This window comes from Protopterus annectens, chromosome 4.part0 (genome assembly GCF_019279795.1).
Source record: "Protopterus annectens isolate FY-2018-M chromosome 4.part0, PAN1.0, whole genome shotgun sequence".
Lineage (NCBI taxonomy): Eukaryota > Metazoa > Chordata > Ceratodontiformes > Protopteridae > Protopterus > Protopterus annectens.
Window position 1 is genome coordinate 240,475,715 of NC_056733.1, and position 20,503 is coordinate 240,496,217.

The 20,503-nt window shown below is 41.0% G+C and overlaps 1 protein-coding gene across 1 annotated transcript in view; it reads right to left on the reverse strand.

Moving 5' to 3' along the window:
* Positions 1-6,755, reverse strand: part of CSNK1D (casein kinase 1 delta) — a 946,953-nt gene extending 940,198 nt beyond the window's left edge. The window contains exon 1 of the mRNA XM_044068234.1: positions 6,296-6,755. Coding sequence (XP_043924169.1) covers positions 6,296-6,371 — 76 coding nt within the window. The 5' untranslated portion in view covers positions 6,372-6,755. The remainder of the gene's footprint in view (positions 1-6,295) is intronic.
* Between the last annotated feature and the right edge of the window lie 13,748 nt (positions 6,756-20,503).

The window sequence follows — 20,503 nt, forward strand, 5'->3', positions numbered from 1 at the left end:
TATTGCGGAAGGCAAAGAACCTATTCAACATTTTAAACAGTTACTACAGGTGTCCCTCAAGGCTCTATCCTGGGTCCTCTCCTCAACACCTCCGATCACCATGCTAGTTTAGTTCAATATGCAGACGACTCAATATCAGCACGTGCAGCCTCAACAAATAATAAGCTCCTAATCTCCAAGACACTACTCAAAAATCTTTCTCCTCTGTAAAACCTGGGTCAAAGAATCAAATCTCCAACTCAACCCAAAGAAAACCAAACTAATTCTTTTTTTACTTCAAAAAGTTGTCAAAATCAGAAGCAATCTTTTACCGTAAAGTCAGCAAATAATACTGTTATTGAAACTGTAACCCACAGTAAACTTCTAGCTGTTAATACTACAATCTCATATGTGCAGCATATATTGTAATGTACACACTAGAGACTAGGCTCCCTTTATAGGATCAATGGATTCTTTACAAATACTGCAAGGAAAACTCTAGCCACCACCTTCTTATTGTCATCTCTCTTATATGCTGTTCCTATCAAACTTCAAATTTCCCTCCTGCTACAATAAAACAACTAAATTTGCCACCAATCTCCCTCACAGGACCCACTACCGTCATAGCTTGAGGCAATTAAACTGGCTTGAACACAACTACCCAACATATTCACAACTAACTACGGCACACAACTCATTATCTATAAAAATAACCCTGCACTACAAAACACATTGCCCTACAGTACATCAAGGAACCTATGCTTCAGTAACAAATTCTTATTACTTACATACAAGTCAAATATTGTTGTGGGAGAATCGCTCTATTCCCAATACATTGCTAAACTCTGGAATAGTATCCCCACACAAATAAAACTCTCAGACAAACTCAAATGTTTTAAACCACTGCTTAAACATCTTAACCAGTCCTGGTCCTGCACATGCCCATCACAAGGTTAAGACTTTATGATATTCTCCAAATACTTTTCTTAAACAAAATACTATCAACCTCTCACTGAAATGAGAGAACAAATTTTATACATAAACTGCTGCCTGTACAATCCACTAGGATGCATGTGGCCTCTTTTGTAACTTCCATCTCTGTAAAATCTTAGAATGAATATATGTAACTACAGTTTGCATATAAATGTAAATAGAAATGTAACTACTGTGTGTTCACGTGGAACTTAGAATAAAGCCCCCCCCCCCCAAATGGGTATTACTCAGTTGGACATTCCCTGTAAGCTAAGACAAAAATAAAGTAAAATGTGCAGAGTTAACAGATCTAGGTCCAAAAATCCCCACCCCCCCTCCAGGTTTGTCAAAAAATTTCACTCTGTGAAAAAGCAGAGCACTTCCCTCTATCTTTAAATTTAACTTCAAATGGATGGGATACTGCAAAATTATTCCAGGCTTAGCTGCCCCTGCATCACTTATGGACAGGGAGATCAAGCATTACTGAAAAGCACCATGGTCATGGAATCCCAATGAATGCAAAACTTCTAGGTCATCTCACTAAAAAAAAAAAAAAAAAAAAAAAATCAATCAATCAGCACCATAAAACAACATTAACTGATTATTTCTGCACCGGGGGGGGGGGGGCTTTGGGCTAGGATGCAGTCTGAGGGTTACAATGGGGACACTGCTGCTTACCTTCAAATGACAATTAAGACCAGGACAATGGGGGGATATATTTACGTGTTGCAAAAAATGCAACAAAATACAGAAAATTCAGGATTTTTGCTTGGAAATGTTTACATAGATATTTTATACCCCAAGTAGACTGTAGAGAATTTTTCCTCAGGTAAACAGCAAATGCTGGAGATGTGATGGGGAAGAAAGAGGTAATTGGGAACATATTTTCTGGGAGTGCAATGAGTTAGTAGACTTCAAAGATTCCCTTCAGACCATGCTATCACATACATTGGGTGAGCAAACTGGTGTATCTACATGAAATTATTTTTCTAAGCTATGGTGCAGAATCAGAATTGCCTAGACATAGTAAGGCATTGCTGAGTCTAATTATGGTGGCTGCCAAAAAAGCAATTACTAGAAAATCGAAGTCAAAGTCTAAACCAACTGTACTAGTAAGTACTGAATATAGCAGCATAGATAAAACTGGAATTGGGATCTTTAGAAAAGGGTAGGAGCAAATTACATAGGAAAACATGGGAACTGTGGAAACAATACATACAGGGGAGGAATGAGGTTTAAAAAAGGCAGGACTGGAACGTGCCATGTAATGTTTCACTGACAATCATTGGGTAGATCTGATGTACAATGTTTGCAACTAAGATTATGTCAATATGGTTTGTTGATGATTAAAATTATCACTTATGACATTGACAAAGATGTTTCTTGTTAAAAAATAAATAAAATAAGGGGGGGTACCATCTCTTCATAGACCCACCCCTCAAGCACATTCCAAGCATGCTAGGGAAGTGCCTAAACCAGTGAGGGTGAACCTTTTGGGTACAGTGTGTTAAGAAATTGGAAATTACCTAATTCAACTTTGCTGGAGTGTCACCCCCTCCCCAAAAAATAAATAAAAATAAAACAACATAGCTCTCAATATATCAGGGATACATCTCAACAGAATCGGGACAAATCTAGAAATAACAGACATGGACAATTCTAAACTACCAGTACTATTAATATGAAACACTGACAGAAAAAAACAAATGTGAATGAATATACATTTTTGGTAAATAAATCTATAAATCTCTATAAATCTAATTATTGTGATGGAGTATAAGACTCACCAATTTTAGGAGGGATTAAAAGGGACAGTTGAGAGGAATGTAAAACAGCACACGCTTAGAAATGCAGACTACTTGCCTTTTGCAGAAAGGTAACCATGAAGAGAACAATATCAGCACTGCCCTTTGCAGACTAGAGACAGTATCCTAAAAAAGTCTTTAGGTTTAATAACTCCCTTATGTCTGCAGCAGTCTTTTTGAACTGGCTCCTGGCACAAAATAATTCAATGCACTTCACACGAGCAACGAATGCAAAAGCAGTTTCTTTGGTAACTCTGGTGTTGCTAAACACTGGCGTGTCACCCAAAACGTTGTGGTGTGTCACCTTTTGACATGCGTGTCACAGGTTTGCCATCACTGGCCTAAACAATAATCTCAGTCATCCAATCTCGCAGACAGCTTAGCTCTTCAACTCCCTCCATGAATGGCAGCAATCAATACATCTGCTAAGCACATGGGTTTTCTACTGAGAGAGAATCCCCCTTATAAGTTACACCAGGATATATCCATAACAAACAAGGGTCGCCAAGAATATTGATGTGACAGGCAGCAACTGCTGAAGCCTGAAATCAGAAACATCTTGAAGGAAAAATGGGAGGAGGGGGGTCCAGCTGAAAGGATTAAAAAAATAATGCCTTGTATGAAAAATATGACATGACCCAACAGCCCCACTGTAACTCTTCAAAGCTATACCACAATTACTACTTGTAATTAACATCTCAGGTACACAAACATTTGAGCACAAATAAATAAACCTAACAAAGCTATGAGAAAATGAATTAAAAGAGGGGAGGCTAAAATTTCAGCAAAAACAAAAACATGCCCCACCAAGCATCTACTACTTAGAAGGGAGCTTCAACTCCCTTTACTTTACTATTCTCATTCCAAAGTCACTGCACCTTGGAAAAATCATTACAAGCAATGGAAAGCCTGCTTTGCTACTTCTCCTAAGGCTGGAAGCTCAGAAAAGATAAAATACAGCACATTTTAAGCTATAGATTACTACCGTGCCTATGTGAAGCAAGCAACAAGGCAACAACTGCCAACTTAAGCAAATGTGACTGCAAACTATACCCAACTCCTGTATTAGAAACAAAGTTCAAGCAGGAAAAGAACTTAATGACACGCCTAGATACTGAAACAGTTGACTAAATGTGCTGCAGACTAGTGCCACTCTTCAAAAAAATAGAGAACACAAATATACAGGTCCTGGAAATGCAAAGAAACTCAGGAATGGGGGTGGTACTGTGATGAGTACAACTCTCCAAAAACAGCAACATTGATGCAACATTAAATTCTGCTAAATCTTGCACCAGATCTGTGCTATAATCACCACTCTGGTTCATTAGATGGAAACACAGAAGTACCAAGCAACTTCCTATTCCCGAATAATCCACTACATCACCTCCCTGTTCCTGAGATACCATACCAATATGCACTCTAACACCTGGTTCCAAAACAGTGACCATTACCAACAATGCCGAATCACTTGTCATTGCATTCTCCCATGATGACGCTAGGACACACTTGTTAATTTCATGACTTGGGAGAAACAGCAGGTACCAAAAATTTCAACAAGAGCTCCTAACTCCACTCCTTCTGTCTGAGAATGACCACATGTCTACTGTGGAAAGGAAGACATCCTACATTGCAGACCCCATTAGCAAATGCATTGCCTCAAGAGCGAAAAAGGTCATAACGCCCCTGTATTTCGACCCTCACCAGGCCAATAATTGAGTACAATGCCCCCTTTGATATGTACCTTACTAGGCACGTGCAGCAACTTGAGACCTCAGAGATTTCTAACCAAGAAAATTCAGGGTCTCCAGCACGTCATACAGTTACAGTGGCTGAAGTCACTGTCCTCAATGTACAGACCACTTAGAAGAGATTTGTGCCTGACCTACAGAACAATCTTGGATCCAAACTTAATGGAAATGCTGCCCATCCACAAGTCAAATGGGACAAGGGTCACCTTCTCCAGGGACCTTAACCTGGCCTGTGAAATAAATAGGACCTGCTTGAGTGACAAATACGTCTCTCGGTCCAACTCCTCTGGAAAACGCTACCAGTTCACATCATACAAAGTCCCTCTAAGACCCTGTTTAAGCGTAGCCTGGATGATTGAATGGGAAATTTTAATTCCTGCTGGGGATTTCACCTATGACTCCTTCCAAGATATGGGCAGTTGTTGCCAACTAAGATCTCATGTCTAGGCAAGATCCTTTGTATTGAGTTTCTCCAGAATTACATTGGGTACACACGGGCTAGGCTTATAAGGACCTTCAGGTCAACAGCCCAGCAACCACCCATGAACTTATTTTTATTGCCACCAGACAAGCTGAACATGACTACCAAATTTAGAGGGCAGGAGTGGAAAACACAGAAAAGTACACACATACACAAAATGTTTTTGTTCGATTACTAACACATTATGATTTGTAACAAAACTATGTCAATACAACCATACTTCCACTATGCAATATATACGGCACACCTCCCCAAGCCCCCCTTCGGAAGGAACCGGATTAAGAAACGGGACAAATACTCCTCAAGTGTAACATAAAAGCTGCCACACTAAAACATGCCTTATAGCATAACAGAAAACAGCAATTTACTATCCCATACCACTAGCTTTAACTTCACAAAATATCCCATTAGCAAGGATAACATTTGTGTGTGTGCATATATATATATATATATATATATATATACACACATATACATACATATATACATATACACATAAACACACACACACTACATAGTCGACTTGGGTAGTTCTATTTGTACTGCCCATTTTCAAGAACAGTCCCTAAAAAAGTTGCTTAAACCTGAACATGACCGTAAGCAGATTACTACAAGAAGGTAAATGTTCACCTAGACCTACTTTATAGTGTCAACCATTATACAATAATGGAACAAGCGAGAGGTCTGGATATCTGACCTACAGTAACACAAACACCTTACTTATCAAACGATGCTACAAGTACATCACAATAAGAGACAGAATACCAATAAAGTAAGAAATGTAAAGAAGGGAAAGGAACACAAAAAAGTGTATGCAAGTAAAAAATATATAACAGCAGAAAGGTGCATACTAAATACACTGAGAAAAGAAAGCGGATTAGGTGAAAAGGGTGTTTCTGACACACAGTAAGCATATAAAAACACGGGGAGTGTTAAAAGATTTACACAGTTAATTTACCTTAACTTGTGCAAGTAAGACGTGAAATGATTAGTTAAATAACACATTTCCAGCAAACAATGCGATACTGAGGTGTGACTTACAATATCATTATACTACTAACACAATGCAAACAACAGGGCTCTAGCTCCTTACACCTCCCAAGACCTGTCAGGAGAGAGAGAGAGAGATTATCAACTCAACAGTCCCTACTAACTCGTAGCTACAGTCCAGCTTTCTGGACAATATAGCAAGCTAAACCAGATCCAGACGTGGGGCTGGGAAACAAACGACGGTAGAAAAACAATGTAGCCAGTTTAATTACCAACACTAAAAAATAATACAACTAATTTTATCTCTGCCCAGTTCTTACCCAGATAGATATCCCCAAACGAGCCGCTCCCGATCTTCCTGCCTAAACGATACCGGTTCCCGACTCGCAGCTCCATTACCACTACCTCACCCGATTCCACCTAGTATATGACAGTTTCAGTCACAGCGACTCTGGTCAGGGGCACTTCGGGTGACACTGGAAATAACGATACCCCCCCTGGACGAGGTCAGCTTAAACCCGCAACTTTCCCGATCAGCGGGACTGGCCCCGTTACAGCTTCTCTGTCACCATCTTTTTTCTTCCTTCCCGCAAGCAGCGGGACCAAAATATGGCATGTAATGCAACACTACAATAAAACTGTTTATGTTCTGAAGAGACTCTGTGACATCTTTCCACTTTTTTAGAAGGATTTCTTTGGATTGTCAAACGCCCCCTTAAGAAATAATGACACTTCCGCCTTTCCTAACTACTGCAAGCAGCCATATTGCTATTACGTCATTTCCCGCAGCAACTAGCTTGTGTAATTGGGAACATTGATGCACCAATAAAAAATAACAACTTGCATAACCAGTTGCTTATTGGCTCGTAGGTCGTCATCTTTCATTTGTTTGTTTTGTACGTATGGGGTGTATTTCTTTGCAATAGCCTAGTTTTGTAACAAAATTTTCTCTCTCTCCGTTTTACCTTCTTATTGTTAAACCGAGCATGACAGTAACTGAATAATATCAGTCGTTGTGATTTTGGACTTCTTCATCTTCGCAAATTTCAATTTATACCTCACTTTTATCAACTTTCTGAATACTTTGTAATGGTTTGTGTCCTTTTAGTTTAGCAATTTTCTGAATGCTGAGTACAAATATTTACAGAGTCTCTCGTGCGTCACTTCTATTTGATTATGTTAGCTTTGCTTAAGGGATTAACACTGAAACGAAGAGACCAATGCCAGCTGGCCTGTTTTAGCCACTACGTAGTCATAGTAATATTGAAAATAAAAGGCATAATATAGCAGAAAAAAACGTTATCTTATATAAAGCAGCATACTCGTATTCACCAGCTTTTAAGCAGCGGTGTTTCAAGTATCCTACTTTTGTCAGGGTATAATATGGGCAAAGCCGATTTCTGGTGAGGCATATCAAATGCCCCACTTCCTGATTCCGCCCCAACATCCCCCTTAGTGCACGTTTGCAAATAGAGTTCTAATATTTACGCTTTTTTTGCTTACAATTGAATTAATATAGTACATAGTTGTTTCTTTGTATGATTTACCCAGGTTCATCCATTTAACTTGACTGTATAATCACAATTTTTATGAAGTAGATATGAACTATATTTTCTCAGCTAGATATATCTTACATTTTTGTATACATTGCCACTTCTGTGTTTACCAATAAGTCGGTATAAACCGCATTAGCTGGATTTTTGTATTTTTAATTTTATCTATATATGTGGCTCATAATTTATGTTTTAGATTTGTTTGAACACCAGGACTGAAGAGAAAAGTATATCTATCCAGTTGGACATTCTTGGTCAGCACATGTAAAAATAGCTACATATATCACTAAAAATAATCAAGAATTACTCTAGAAGTTAGGTTGGTTATACTCAGTTATGTTGTTTAAAAATCTAATTAACTATAATGTTTAAGGGCTCATGATATCATAATCTCAAAAAAAAAATGTCAGGAGGCCAGAGATGCCACACATGTAAGCCAGAAATGCTCTTTTTCCAGTTGAGATGGGTTTTAAAGCATTAAACATGAAAAAGTTGGCACTTTGAGGACAGTTAAAATAATTAAAAAAATGAGACAGCCAAAAATGCAATGGCATTATATTAACCATGTCCTGCTTAGAAAGAATAAACTTTCCAATATTTTACAATGAGCTATAATTAACCCCTCTGTAGAACTAGGGGAATTTGCTCCTCTGTGTGCTAGACAACTTTTTAATGCTGTTGTGCGAACGGTAGTTAGGATTTTCATGTTATAAGTCAATATTCTTATGTACATGTAAATGTTTTGGTTACAGTGACACTTTAGTGTACACTGCCAATAACCGTGTTCTGATTTACTTTATTTATCTTTCAATAACCATGTTCTGATTTACTTTATTTATCTTTCAGTCATTTAATCAGGTAAACTGATTTCTCAAAACTACCCCTCCAACACTACATCACATACTTAGCCTACTGTTGTATATTTGCAATGTATTCGGTTTTGACAATGTATGCAATTTAAGAATTCTTCCCATGTCTGTGCTACAAAGGGGTATTCAGTAGTGCAACCTAGCTATTTATGAAACTCAGGTAATCATGATACCCAAAGCTAACCAGTTTGTGGGTGTCATGTTCCTTACCAGTGCAAAAAGTTTTTTTTTTTGGGGGGGGGTGTTATCTGTGTAATCGGTCATCATCATCTTTCGGCTGTTCTTGTTGATCATCTGTTTCCATTTCTTCCTGTCCTCTGCATCTTGCTCTGTCACACCAGCCACCTGCATGTCCTCTCTCACCACATCCATAAACCTTATCTTAGGCCTTCCTCTTTTCCGGTTACCTGGTAGCTTCATCCTTTTCCCAATATATTCAGCATCCCTCCTCAGCACGTCCAAACCAATGGAATCTTGCCTCTCTGGCTTTGTCTCCAAACCTTTCAACCTGGGCTGACCCTCTAATATACTTATTCCTAATCCTGTCCACCCTTGTCACACCCAGTGCAAATCTTAACATCTTTATCTCTGCCACATCCAGCTCTAGCTCTTGCCTTTTTGTCAGTGCCACTGTCTCCAACCCATATAACATAGCTGGTCTCACTACCCTCTTGTAGACCTTCCCTTTCACTCTTACTGGTACTAGTCTGTCACAAATCCATCCTGACACTCTTCTCCACCCACTCCATCCTGCCTGTACTCTCTTCTTCACCTCTCTTCCACACTCACCATTACTCTGAACTATTGATCACAAGTATTTAAACTCATCCACCTTCACCACCTCTACTCCTTGCATCCTCACCATTCCTCTATCCTCCCTCTCATTCACACACATATATTCTGTCTTAGTCCTGCTGACCTTCATTCCTCTTCTCTCTAGAGCATATGTCCATCTGTACAGGGTCTCCTCCACCTGTTCCCTAATCTCACTACAGATCACAATGTCATCTGCAAACATTATAGTCCATGGGGACTCCTGTCTGATCTCGTCTGTCAACCTGTCCATTACCATTGCAAATAAGAAAGGGCTCAGAGCTGATCCTTGATGTAATCCCACCTCCACCTTAAACGCATCCGTCACTCCCACCCTAGACCTCACCACTGTCACACTACCCTCGTACATATCCTGTACCACTCTTACATACTTCTGTGACACTCCCAACTTTCTCATACAATACCACAACTCCTCTCTAGACTCCCTGTCATATGCTTTCTCTAAGTCTACAAAAACACAATGCAACTCCTTCTGACCTTCTCTGTACTTCTCCATCAACACTCAGAGCAAACATCACATCTGTAGTTCTTTTTCCCAGCATGAAACCATACTGCTGATCACTAATCATCACGTCCCTTCTTAACCTAGCTTCCACTACTCTTTCCCATAACTTCATGCTGTGACTGATCAGTTTAATCCCTCTGTAGTTACTACAGCTCTGCACATCACCCTTATTCTTAAAAATCGGTACCAAAACACTTTTTCTCCATTCCTCAGGCATCCTCTCACTTTCCAAAATTTCATTAAACAATCTGGTTAAAAACTCCACTGCCATTTCACCTAAACACCTCCATGCTTCCACAGGTATGTCATCTGGACCAACAGCCTTTCCATTCTTCATCCTCTTCATAGCTATCCTTACTTCCTCCTTGCTAATCCATTGCACTTTATGATTCACTATCCCCACATCATCTAACCTTCTCTTCCTCTCATTCTCTTCATTCATTAACCCCTCAAAGTACTCTTTCCATCTGCTCAGCACACTCTCCTCACTTGTAAGTATGTTTCCCTCATTATCCTTTATCACGATTACCTGCTGCATATATTTCCTAGCTCAGTCCATCCATCTAGCCAATCAGTACAGGTCCTTTTCTCCCTCCTTAGTGTCCAACCTTTCATACAACTCTTCATATGCCTTAGCCTTCGCCACCTCTCTCTTTGCCATGGACATCATCTCCTTATACTCCTGCCTACTTTCTTCATCTCTCTGACAATCCCACTTTTTTGCCAACCTCTTTCTCTGTAAACTCTCCTGTACTTCCTCATTCCACCACCATGTCTCCTTGTCGTCCTTCCTCTGTTCAGATGTCATACCAAGCACCTTTCTAGCCGTCTCCCTTACTAGCTCTGCTGTAGTTACCCAGCTATTTGGTAACTCTTCACTGCCACCCGGTGCCTGTCTTAACTCTTCCCTGAACTCCACCTCACAATTACCCTTTTTCAATTTCCAACATTTGATCCTTGGTGCTGCCCTCACACTCCTCATCCTCTTCTTGATCACTGTCATCTTACAAAACCACCATCCTATGCTGTCTAACTACATTTTCCCCAGTCACCACTTTACAGTCTCCAATCTCCTTCAAACTGGCCCTCCTACATAAGATATAATCCACCTGTGTGCATCTTCCTCCACTCTTGTATGTCACCCTATGCTCCTCCCTCTTTTTAAAGTACGTATTCACCACAGCCATGTCCATCCTTTTCGCAAAATCCACTACCATCTGACCTTCTGCATTCCTTTGTTTAACACCATACCTACCCATCACTTCCCCATCCCCTGTGTTCCCTTCACCAACATGCTCATTGAAATCTGCTCCAATCACCACTCTCTCACCCTTGGGTACAGTCATCACAACTTCATCCAACTCATTCCAAAATTTTTCTTTCTTGTCGATCGCACACCCAACTTGTGGAGCATATGCACTAACAACATTCATCGTTACACCATCAGTTTCCAGCTTCATAAACATCACTGTATCCAACACTCTTTTCACCTCCAAAACACTCTTAGTAGACTGTTCCTTCAGGATAACTCCTATGCCAGTTCTCCTCCCATCCACACCATGAGAAAACAATTTGAACCTACCTCCAATACACATAGCCTTACTCCCCTTCCATCTGGTCTCTTGCACACACAATATACCAACCTTCCTTCTGTCCATCATATCAGCTAGCTCTCTCGCTATACCAGTCATACTGCCAACATTCACATTTCTGACCATCACTACCACAGTCCTAGCCATTCTCCTCCCTTCCTGCCTTCGGCCATGTCTTCCACCTCCTCTCCTCCTCCGGCCAACAGTAGCCCAATTTCTGCCAGCACCCTGTTGGCTAACAGTACTGGTGGCGGTCATTGTTAACCCTGGCCTCGACCGATCCGGTATGTAAATCATTTCTGGTGTCCTCATGAATAATTTGGCCAAGTTTTACTCTGGATGCCCTTCCTGAGGCAACCCTCCCCATTTATCCAGGCTTGGGACCAGCACAAAGAAATGCACTGGCTTGTGCATCCCCAGTGGCTGGGTTATCTGTAATCAGTGCTATATTAAAAACACACCCAGACACTCACTGAATATTGGTGTTTAAATACAATACTACTTTCAGGGTTCTGTAACTTTCTCATAACTCCTGTACAGAAACCTTCTCTCATAAATGTTATCTATGCAATATCATATGGCAAGGAAACACCAGAAATGTTCAGGTAAACAACAAAACATAATTAGAAGGGCTGATAAATGTTAAATGTGACCCTTAGCAAGTCACTTAAACAGACAGTGCTCCTAAGTTGAATATGAAAAAGGGTGATGTGAATCAGTGTTTTGCACCAGTTAACAAATTAAAATAAATACAACAGATACACTTTCACTGATGTATTCTAATTCAGATTTTGCAGTAAACTGTATAAAAGTAATCTAAGAATGATTTTGAAAAGAACATGTAACTTTCTTAGAACTCATGCCTCCAAAGTGTTTGTTCTGCCAATGTTTTGCTTACATTGTGCAGTAATGAAATAAAATTTAACAAGAGGTCACCTCAGTAAACTACTATGTTTTGCATAATAAAATTAATTCAAACCCATCATGCTTATACTCCTGCAGAATAACTTTATGTTGCTAACAACTTACTGTGCCTTATAACATATATAAGTTATATATAAATCACATTCCAGCAGCCAGTATGAGGATTTCTTGTTCTTGGTATGACATTTTGGTGGCTTTTGTGATGACCGCGCCCTGGCCCAGCAATCAAGGAGCCTCAATCCTCACCACTAACACCAGGGAGGTCGTCTCATAGAAGAGGAAAGGATAACTAATACACACAGTAAAGTACAATTTCCCTTAAGTCCACACATAGATCACAGTCAGTCTTGGGCTGGTTGCTCCCTTGCTCTCCAGGTCCCCAATAAGACTCCCCACTAGCACAACTATAGGGTCAAGATCTCAGCCTAGCTGGCAAGCTAACCTCCAGTACCCTCTCTGTCCAACCAGTGCTTCGTGTCCCTGCCCAGGTAGCTGACACACCACACACACACTTTGAGAAGAGGTTACATAACCACACAGACCCTCCTGGGGAAAAAGGCTGGCACAGGTTCTCCAGCTGTGACCCTTTACCCAGGCTATATGGTAGTAATTACTGCCACCACCAGCTAATAAATATCAGCTACTCAAAGGCCCTTAAAAGGGTGTCCAATTATTACTATGCAATATTATTATCCAATGGTAGTATGACTAACAGTCAAGGCTTACTTTAGAGTGGCCTATTACAATAACCTCTATAAATATGCAATGTACTCTACAGCTTATCTCTACACAAAGCAGCCACAGGTACAATGTTTTAAAAATATTTAATAATAAATAATTAAAACACAAGACAAAACTACTACCCCACAGAGATATCTAAGAGTTCAAAGATCACACAGAAACATAAACTAATACAGTAGGACAGGTCTGATTTCAAAGAAAAATACCTAATTAATCTTTACTGGCTGTAACTGTTCCTACAAGAAATCACAGTGCTAAAACTTACATGTGAGCATAAGGCAGAGTGCTGATAAGTTGGATGTCCAAAGTCAAAATGCTTTCTGGTCTCTTGTGAGAAATAGTATTTAAACATTACTAACAAACATGTCTCTAAGGCCCTCCCAAAATTACATCATTATTGACACTAAGGTTTTCCCAGTATTCATATTGCATCATCTTAACACCTGGTCTGAGTTCTCAGGCCACAAACTGCATTATTTAGCAATCTAACACCTCCTCAGAAACTTACAACAATACAAGGCATTTCACATGTATATTCTAACAGAAACTAGAGCAATAAAGCACTTTCCACATGTAAATTCTGGCCATAAACTTTAGCCTCAAAACAATGGGCATGAAACCTTCATCGAGCCACACTGGGGCCGAATTCTAATATGAAAGGATCACAACATGCTTCACTGGGCCAGTAGAGTGTAATGTTGTCACATATTTTGCAGTTCCACATTTCACAGTATTCTTTACACTCAAGAAACATGCCTGTATTTTACATTTATTATCAAGAAAACATACCTGTATTTTACATTTATTTACAAATGCCAGAATTATTTATTTTATTTTATTTTACATTTGTTGACCGGGCTAGTCTAACTGGATATATGTCCATTTTCAGTAGAGGCCCGGGGAGAAAAGCTCCAAAACAGTATTAATTTAACTGAATAAAGATACAAAGCATCTACTTTAAGAAAAACATTATAACACCAAATAATGTTAAAAAAAAAAAAACACTTTACCATAGATTTAATTTAAGTGAGTAGGTGAGAGGAGGAAAAAAGGGAAAGAGACAAAAGAAATAATATAAAAAAGTGAGAAAAAAATAAAATAATGTTAGAGATGGTGCAAAGAGATTAAGAACATTAGATGTAACTATAGAAGAGTAGGTATAGCAGATTTAGAATAGTGGGTTAGACATAAAAAGCAAAAAGAAATGTATAGCTGAATATCTATCAAATAATTTATATACATAGATGCTCACAGGGCATGGCATATTACAAAACTCTGAAAAGGCTAGTTTTTATTATGCAGTAGTTTGATAGAGTACAGAAAATACTGAGTTAACACAAGAAGAAAAAAAATGTAGAGGAACGTAAACAAATAGTGAAGGAAATAAGAAATGGATATCAGTGTTAAGGAAGTTTTGAGGTATTTTAGCAAGGGGAGAGGGTGTCAGTCTGGTTTAGAACATGCACATAACCATTGAGATTTAAGGAAGACTCTTAAAACAATCCACTATACTGAAAAACAGACTTGTACACAAACCACTCGGGCTGCCACTCGTTGAAACACACTATTTTATCAAAACGCTCAAAATAAAAAACGTTTTTCGTCTAAACAGATTGGTTAGACTTCGTCAGAATTACAAACAAAGAATGTCAGTTAAAATTCAAAAGCTATATTTATAAACTCATTTAAAAATTCCCCGCCAAAATTCATGGCAACAATTTATCTTAAAGGTGTATTATATCAACCAAAATGACAGCTGAAATTTAATACATTGATCTTGACATCTTATTATATTACTTGTAATTGATCGCAGCGCTACTGCAGCAGCCCTAAAGGTACCTAAAACTACCCTAAAGGTAGTTTGGTTGGGTATAGCGGTCTTTTGTCTAGTTATAAAGGTAAGAGAGTGGTCACTAATATCATCAGGCAATGTACCTGTTTTATATAGGAGAGCATTACTATTAACTAATATCCAGTCTAAGGTACTTTTTTATTGCTAGGTTTGTGGGTTCTGGTAGTAGAGGTGATGGTTTGATAGAAGCCATAAAGGTTTATGTGAGTAGTAGGTTTGGCTGAAGTACAGCAGTACCAATCAATTTTAAAATCTCCAAGGAGTATTGTTTCTTGTGGGAAGGATGTGGACAACCAGCTAAGTGAATTTTCAAGAGTATTAATGTATTACCTGGAGGGATATAGGCACAGATAATGTGTAAGGATTTATTTGTATTAATCTGGAGCTTAGTGATTACGATTTCAGCATTGTTAGGAGTGGGAGGTTAAGTATCCAATATAGTAATTTGTAATTCAGATTTATACAATATTGCTACCCCACCACCTTTTTTGTTTAGACGATCTAGCTTCAGGATATTATATCTAGGTGATATTATATCATTGTTGCTAGTTACTGGCTTGAGCCAAGTCTCTGTTAGGCATAGAATGTCAAAAGAATATAAACCTAATAGTGCATGTAGCTGTGTAATTTTATTGTTTAAACTACGTATGTTGAGGTGAGCTATGAGAAGAGAGTTGGGGCCACTAATTGGGGTTTCAGAGGTGGTATGGAATGATTGGGAATTAGTGATGGAGTTTACTGGGCCTGGATTAGGATGAATGTCCCCATGTAGAAGCAGGTGTTGCTGTGGTGTATGTGAGTGTTTTAATAGTTTGGAAAAATTACAGTTAGGTTTTCTCAGTTGGAGGTACCTAATGTGGGTTAATCTATGAAAGTGAGGTAGAAGGTAGGATGATGAAAATGTTGTGTTACAATGAATTAGTGGAGATGAAAGGGAGATATGAGTCATTTGTTTTAAGGGATGTTGAAAACTAGTATGGTTTAGGTATTCATAACTGGTGAGGATATGTGATATAAGTAGAGAGGGAAGAATTATAAGAAAGAGGAACAGGTAAAAAGAGTCTAGGTATGGCAGGGATAGGCATGTTAAGATGAAAGGAAAGCTAAAGCAGCGGGATGAAAAATTGAGTAGCAAGGAAATGTAATAGGCGAGGTTGTATAGGGAAGGTTAGATAGAGGGAGATACTAAGTAATTAGGAGTTAAGTGTTAAGTATGTAACAAGATAGGGTAGTCTATAGGTTGATATGGCGTGAGGGTGTGGCCAAGGAGGTATAAGTTAAGATGCAGTGGGGGTAGGGTAGGGGAGCGGAGTGAGCCCGCAGGGCGAACAGAGCGGGTTAGAGCAAGTGAAGGAAGAGGTCCCAGAGTCAATCTGTGACCACCAGATTATAGTGGGGCAGTTAGAAGTTCCAGGTAAGAGATAACACAAGTTTAAGATAAACAGTGGCAAGGTTAATAGGGCTGGGCTAAAGACTACAGAAGGAAGGAGAGGGACAAGATAGAGTAGAGTCAGATACACTGAAGAAGGTGCAGGGTGGGCTATAAGAAATACAAGTGAGGTGGGAGTTAGGAGAAATTACAGAGCCTAGTGTAGAGAATCACCTAGTGGTCAAAGGTTAAAACTACAGGCAGCACTGAAATAGAGGAAAAGAAGTAGGACTCAGCTGAAGTATAACAATGTTAAAGCAGGGAAGCTTATTATGGGGTAGGAGGGGGATATGGCTGCTGGGTAACTGGTTCAGGAGGGAGGTTTCACACAGCAAACTGGACTACAAATACTTCTTTGTATTATTTAAAAAATATTCAATTCAGCTTCAGAGCCTGTATGAAAGGAGACACATACTTTCACTATTTCTATAGATGGAAGGGTTTTGAATGTAGGATTGTAACTTCCTTGTAGATGAGATGACTTTCTTTTGTTTTGAGAGGGGTCCTTGTAGGGCAGGCAGGTAGATTCACCAGTCAACAGCAGGTTTAGAGGTTGAAAAGTTTCACTATTTATATAGATGGAAGGGTTTTGAATGTAGGATTGTAACTTCCTTGTAGATGAGATGACTTTCTTTTGTTTTGAGAGGGTTCCTTGTAGGGCAGGCAGGTAGATTCACCAGTCAACAGCAGGTTTAGAGGTTGAAAAGATTAAAAAGAAGCAGACCTGCTAGGGCCAGGGATACACAGCAGCCAGGGGATATCAAATTCTATTTGACTAGGCTGGCAGCCTTTGGCCATTTCTCACCAATCGTCACATCTCTTCCCCCGCGGGGAACTCAAGCAAGGTTTTCATGTTCCCCTTCAGAAACATCGCTTGAGAGTGTCAGGTCTATCTGGATGTACCTCACCCCATTCCCTGTCTTGAGAGCCCATCTGCATTGACATTGCTACTCCCACTGTGGTGCTGCACTGACATATCATATGCCTGCAACCCCAGACTCCATCTTAGCAACTTGGCATTTTGCTGACTGGTTCTGTTTAACCACGTTAGAGGGTTGTGATCTGTCATCACAGTGAAGTTTCTTCCATACAGATAAGGCTGAATTTTTTGTAGTGCTCACACTATGGTTAGACATTCCTTTTCTACCACTGCATAGCATTCCTCCCTGGGTTGGAGCCTATGACTGAGAAAAACCACTGGGTGCTCTTCTCCCTCTGAAGAAATCTGGCTAAGTACTGCCCCCACCCCATAGTTTGAAGCATCCACCTGCACAACAAAAACTCTTTGCTGTAGTTTGGACTGGCTAACACAGGGGGTCCTCCCAAAGCTTCCTTAAGCTTCTGAAATGCCTGCTCACATGCTGGGGTCCACACTACCTTATCTGGCCTATTCTTCCTTGTCAGGTCTGTGAGGGGAGCAGCTATGGTACTATAATTGGGAACGAACTTTCTATAGTACCCGGCTGTCCCCAAGAATGCCCTCACCTGCTTTTTGGTAACAGATGCAGGCCATGCCTGAATAGCTTCCACTTTGGCAGGTTCTGGCCTTATCTTACCACTCCCCACTCTATGTCCTAGGTTGGAGACCTCTGCCATACCCATCTGACATTTGCTCAGCTTAATGGTCAACCCTGCCCTCTGTAGTCTGCCCAGCACCTCCCTGACATGCTGAAGGTCCTCTTGCCAGGAATGACTGTAGACAGCAATATCATCCATGTAAGTAAGGGCAAACCCTCCTGCTCCTACTAAGATATGATCTACCAGCCTCTAGAAAGTCACTGGGGCATTCTTCACCCCAAAGGGCATCGTTGTGAATTTATAAAAGCCAAAAGGAGTCACAAAGGCTGACCTCTCTAGCACTGGAAGTCAAGGGCACCTGCCAGTAACCCTTGATAAGATCAATGGTTGTAAGATACTTAGCCCCATCCAGCTGCTCTAGGGTCTCATCTGTCCTAGGCATGGGGTAAGCATCTGACTCTGTGTGACTATTTAACTTCCTGTAATCCACACAGAACCTGGTGCTGCCATCCTTCTTTGGCACCAACACCACTGGTGAGGCCCAGGGACTGTTGGACTCTTGAATCACCCCTAGTTCCAACATCTCCTGTACCTCCCCCCTCAGAGTCTGTTTGACTCTCTCAGGCACCCTATAAGGGGCCTGCCTGATAGGCCTTTGGAGTCCTGTATCCACCTGGTGCTGCACCAGGTGGGTGCTCCCTGGTTTCCCGGATCCACCTGGTGTTGCACCAGGTGGGTGCTCCCTGGTTTCCCGGTGAACATGCCCCCAAACTCCTGCAACACTGCTCGGATTTCTCGAACCTGGGTAGGAGATAGCTGCTGGGACATTGCTACCCTTTCCACTGTGGTGTTAGCCCGAACCTCACTGAGGAGATCAGTCACAAGATCTCTCTCAGACTCCTCCTGCAATCCACTGCAAATGCTCAGCACAAGGGCCTCCCTATCATGGTAAGGTTTCATCATGTTAACATGGTACAGTTTATGCCCCTGCCATCTGCCTAGCACTTCCACCATGTAGTTAACATCACATACCTTTCTTACCACCTTGTAGGGTCCCTCCCAAGCTGCTTGCAACTTGTTATGTCTGACAGGAATAAGAACCATCACATGCTGCCATACAGCATACTCTCTAGCTCGAGCATTCCTGTCATACCACACCTATTTCTGTTGTTGGGCTTCTGCCAGGTTCTCCTGGGCCAGGCCCATGAGTTCCATGAGCCTTGTCCTGAGGTTCAGGACATATGCCACAACAGACTCCTTGTGAGACTCATACTCACCTTCCCACTCATTTCAAATTAAATCTAGAGGTCCCCTCACCCTATGCCCATACAGCAACTCAAAGGGTGAAAAACCTGTGGATTCCTAGGGAACCTCTCTGTAAGCAAACAACAGATGGGGCATATATTTGTCCCACTCCCTCTTAAACTGATCTGCAAATGCCCGTAGCATGGACTTTACTGTAGAGTTTAACCTCTCAGCAAGACCATTAGTCTAGGGGTGGTAGGGGGTGGTCTTCATGTGCTTCATCCCACAGGACTTCCACAGACAAGCCAGCAGGTCTGACATAAAATTGGCACCTCTGTCAGACAGTATTTCCTTTGGGAAACCTACTCTGCTGAAAATCTCTAGCAAAGCATTTGACACCTTCTCTGCCTCAATGGAGGACAAAGCCACTGCCTCAGGGTATCGTGTAGCATAATCTACAATCACTAGGATATACTTTTTCCCTGTGGAATTTGGGGTTCTCAGAGAACCCACAATATCCATAGCTACCCTCTGAAATGGCTCCTCAACCACAGGCAAAGGCATCAAAGGACCTCTCACCTTGTCTCCTGCCTTGCCTACCTTTTGGCACTGCTCACAGGTCCTGCAGTACCCTGTTACATCTCTGATATTTCCAGGCCAATAGAAGTTTTGCATAATACTCCTCTTTGTATGTTTTATGCCCATATAACCTGAAAAGGGAACATCATGGGCTATGTCTAGAAGCACCAGATGGTAGGCTCTAGGCACTACCAAATGCTGTACTCTCTCACCTTCTAGCCCTCCCTCAAGGGTCCACTCTCTGTATAGTAACCCTTTGTCCCAGTATACAGACTCCCCCTTCCCTTGAGAATCAGGTGCCTCCTTAGCTACCTGCCTCAGGCCTTGCAATGTAGGGTCTGAGAGCTGAGCCTGTCTCAAGTATCTCCTTGTAACCCTTCCCAGCTCCTCTTCCACAGGAAGTCTGGCAGCCTCTGACAGTGGTGCCTCACTGTCAGCCTGGGTACTACTACTCACCTCTACCTTTACAGTTACCCTGTCCAAGGGAACATCAGTACCCACAAGCAGCTGTGGCTCACATTCAATCTCACTGCTACAGCATAGCTCACTCCCTGAAGTAACCACCTCAGCAGTCCTGGCTGCAAGTATGCAGTCTGTCTGGATCTCCCCCAGGCTACCAGACCCACATGTTTGTCTCCTAGGCTTACTGCATGTAACTGCATAAGTACATAGTACTGCCTCATCCAAATCCTTCCCTCTCAGGACATCTTCAGGATGGTAGTTCCATACCCCTGTTGTCTCAAGACAACCCACTGTTGGCATTTTGTCTTTCCCACTTACTGGCTCCCTCACCTTTGGTTCCCCACCTTGCCTCTGTGGACATCTGTATGCCTCATGGCCCCACTGGTTGCATTCAAAACATTTAACCCTAGCTCCTGGACATGTAC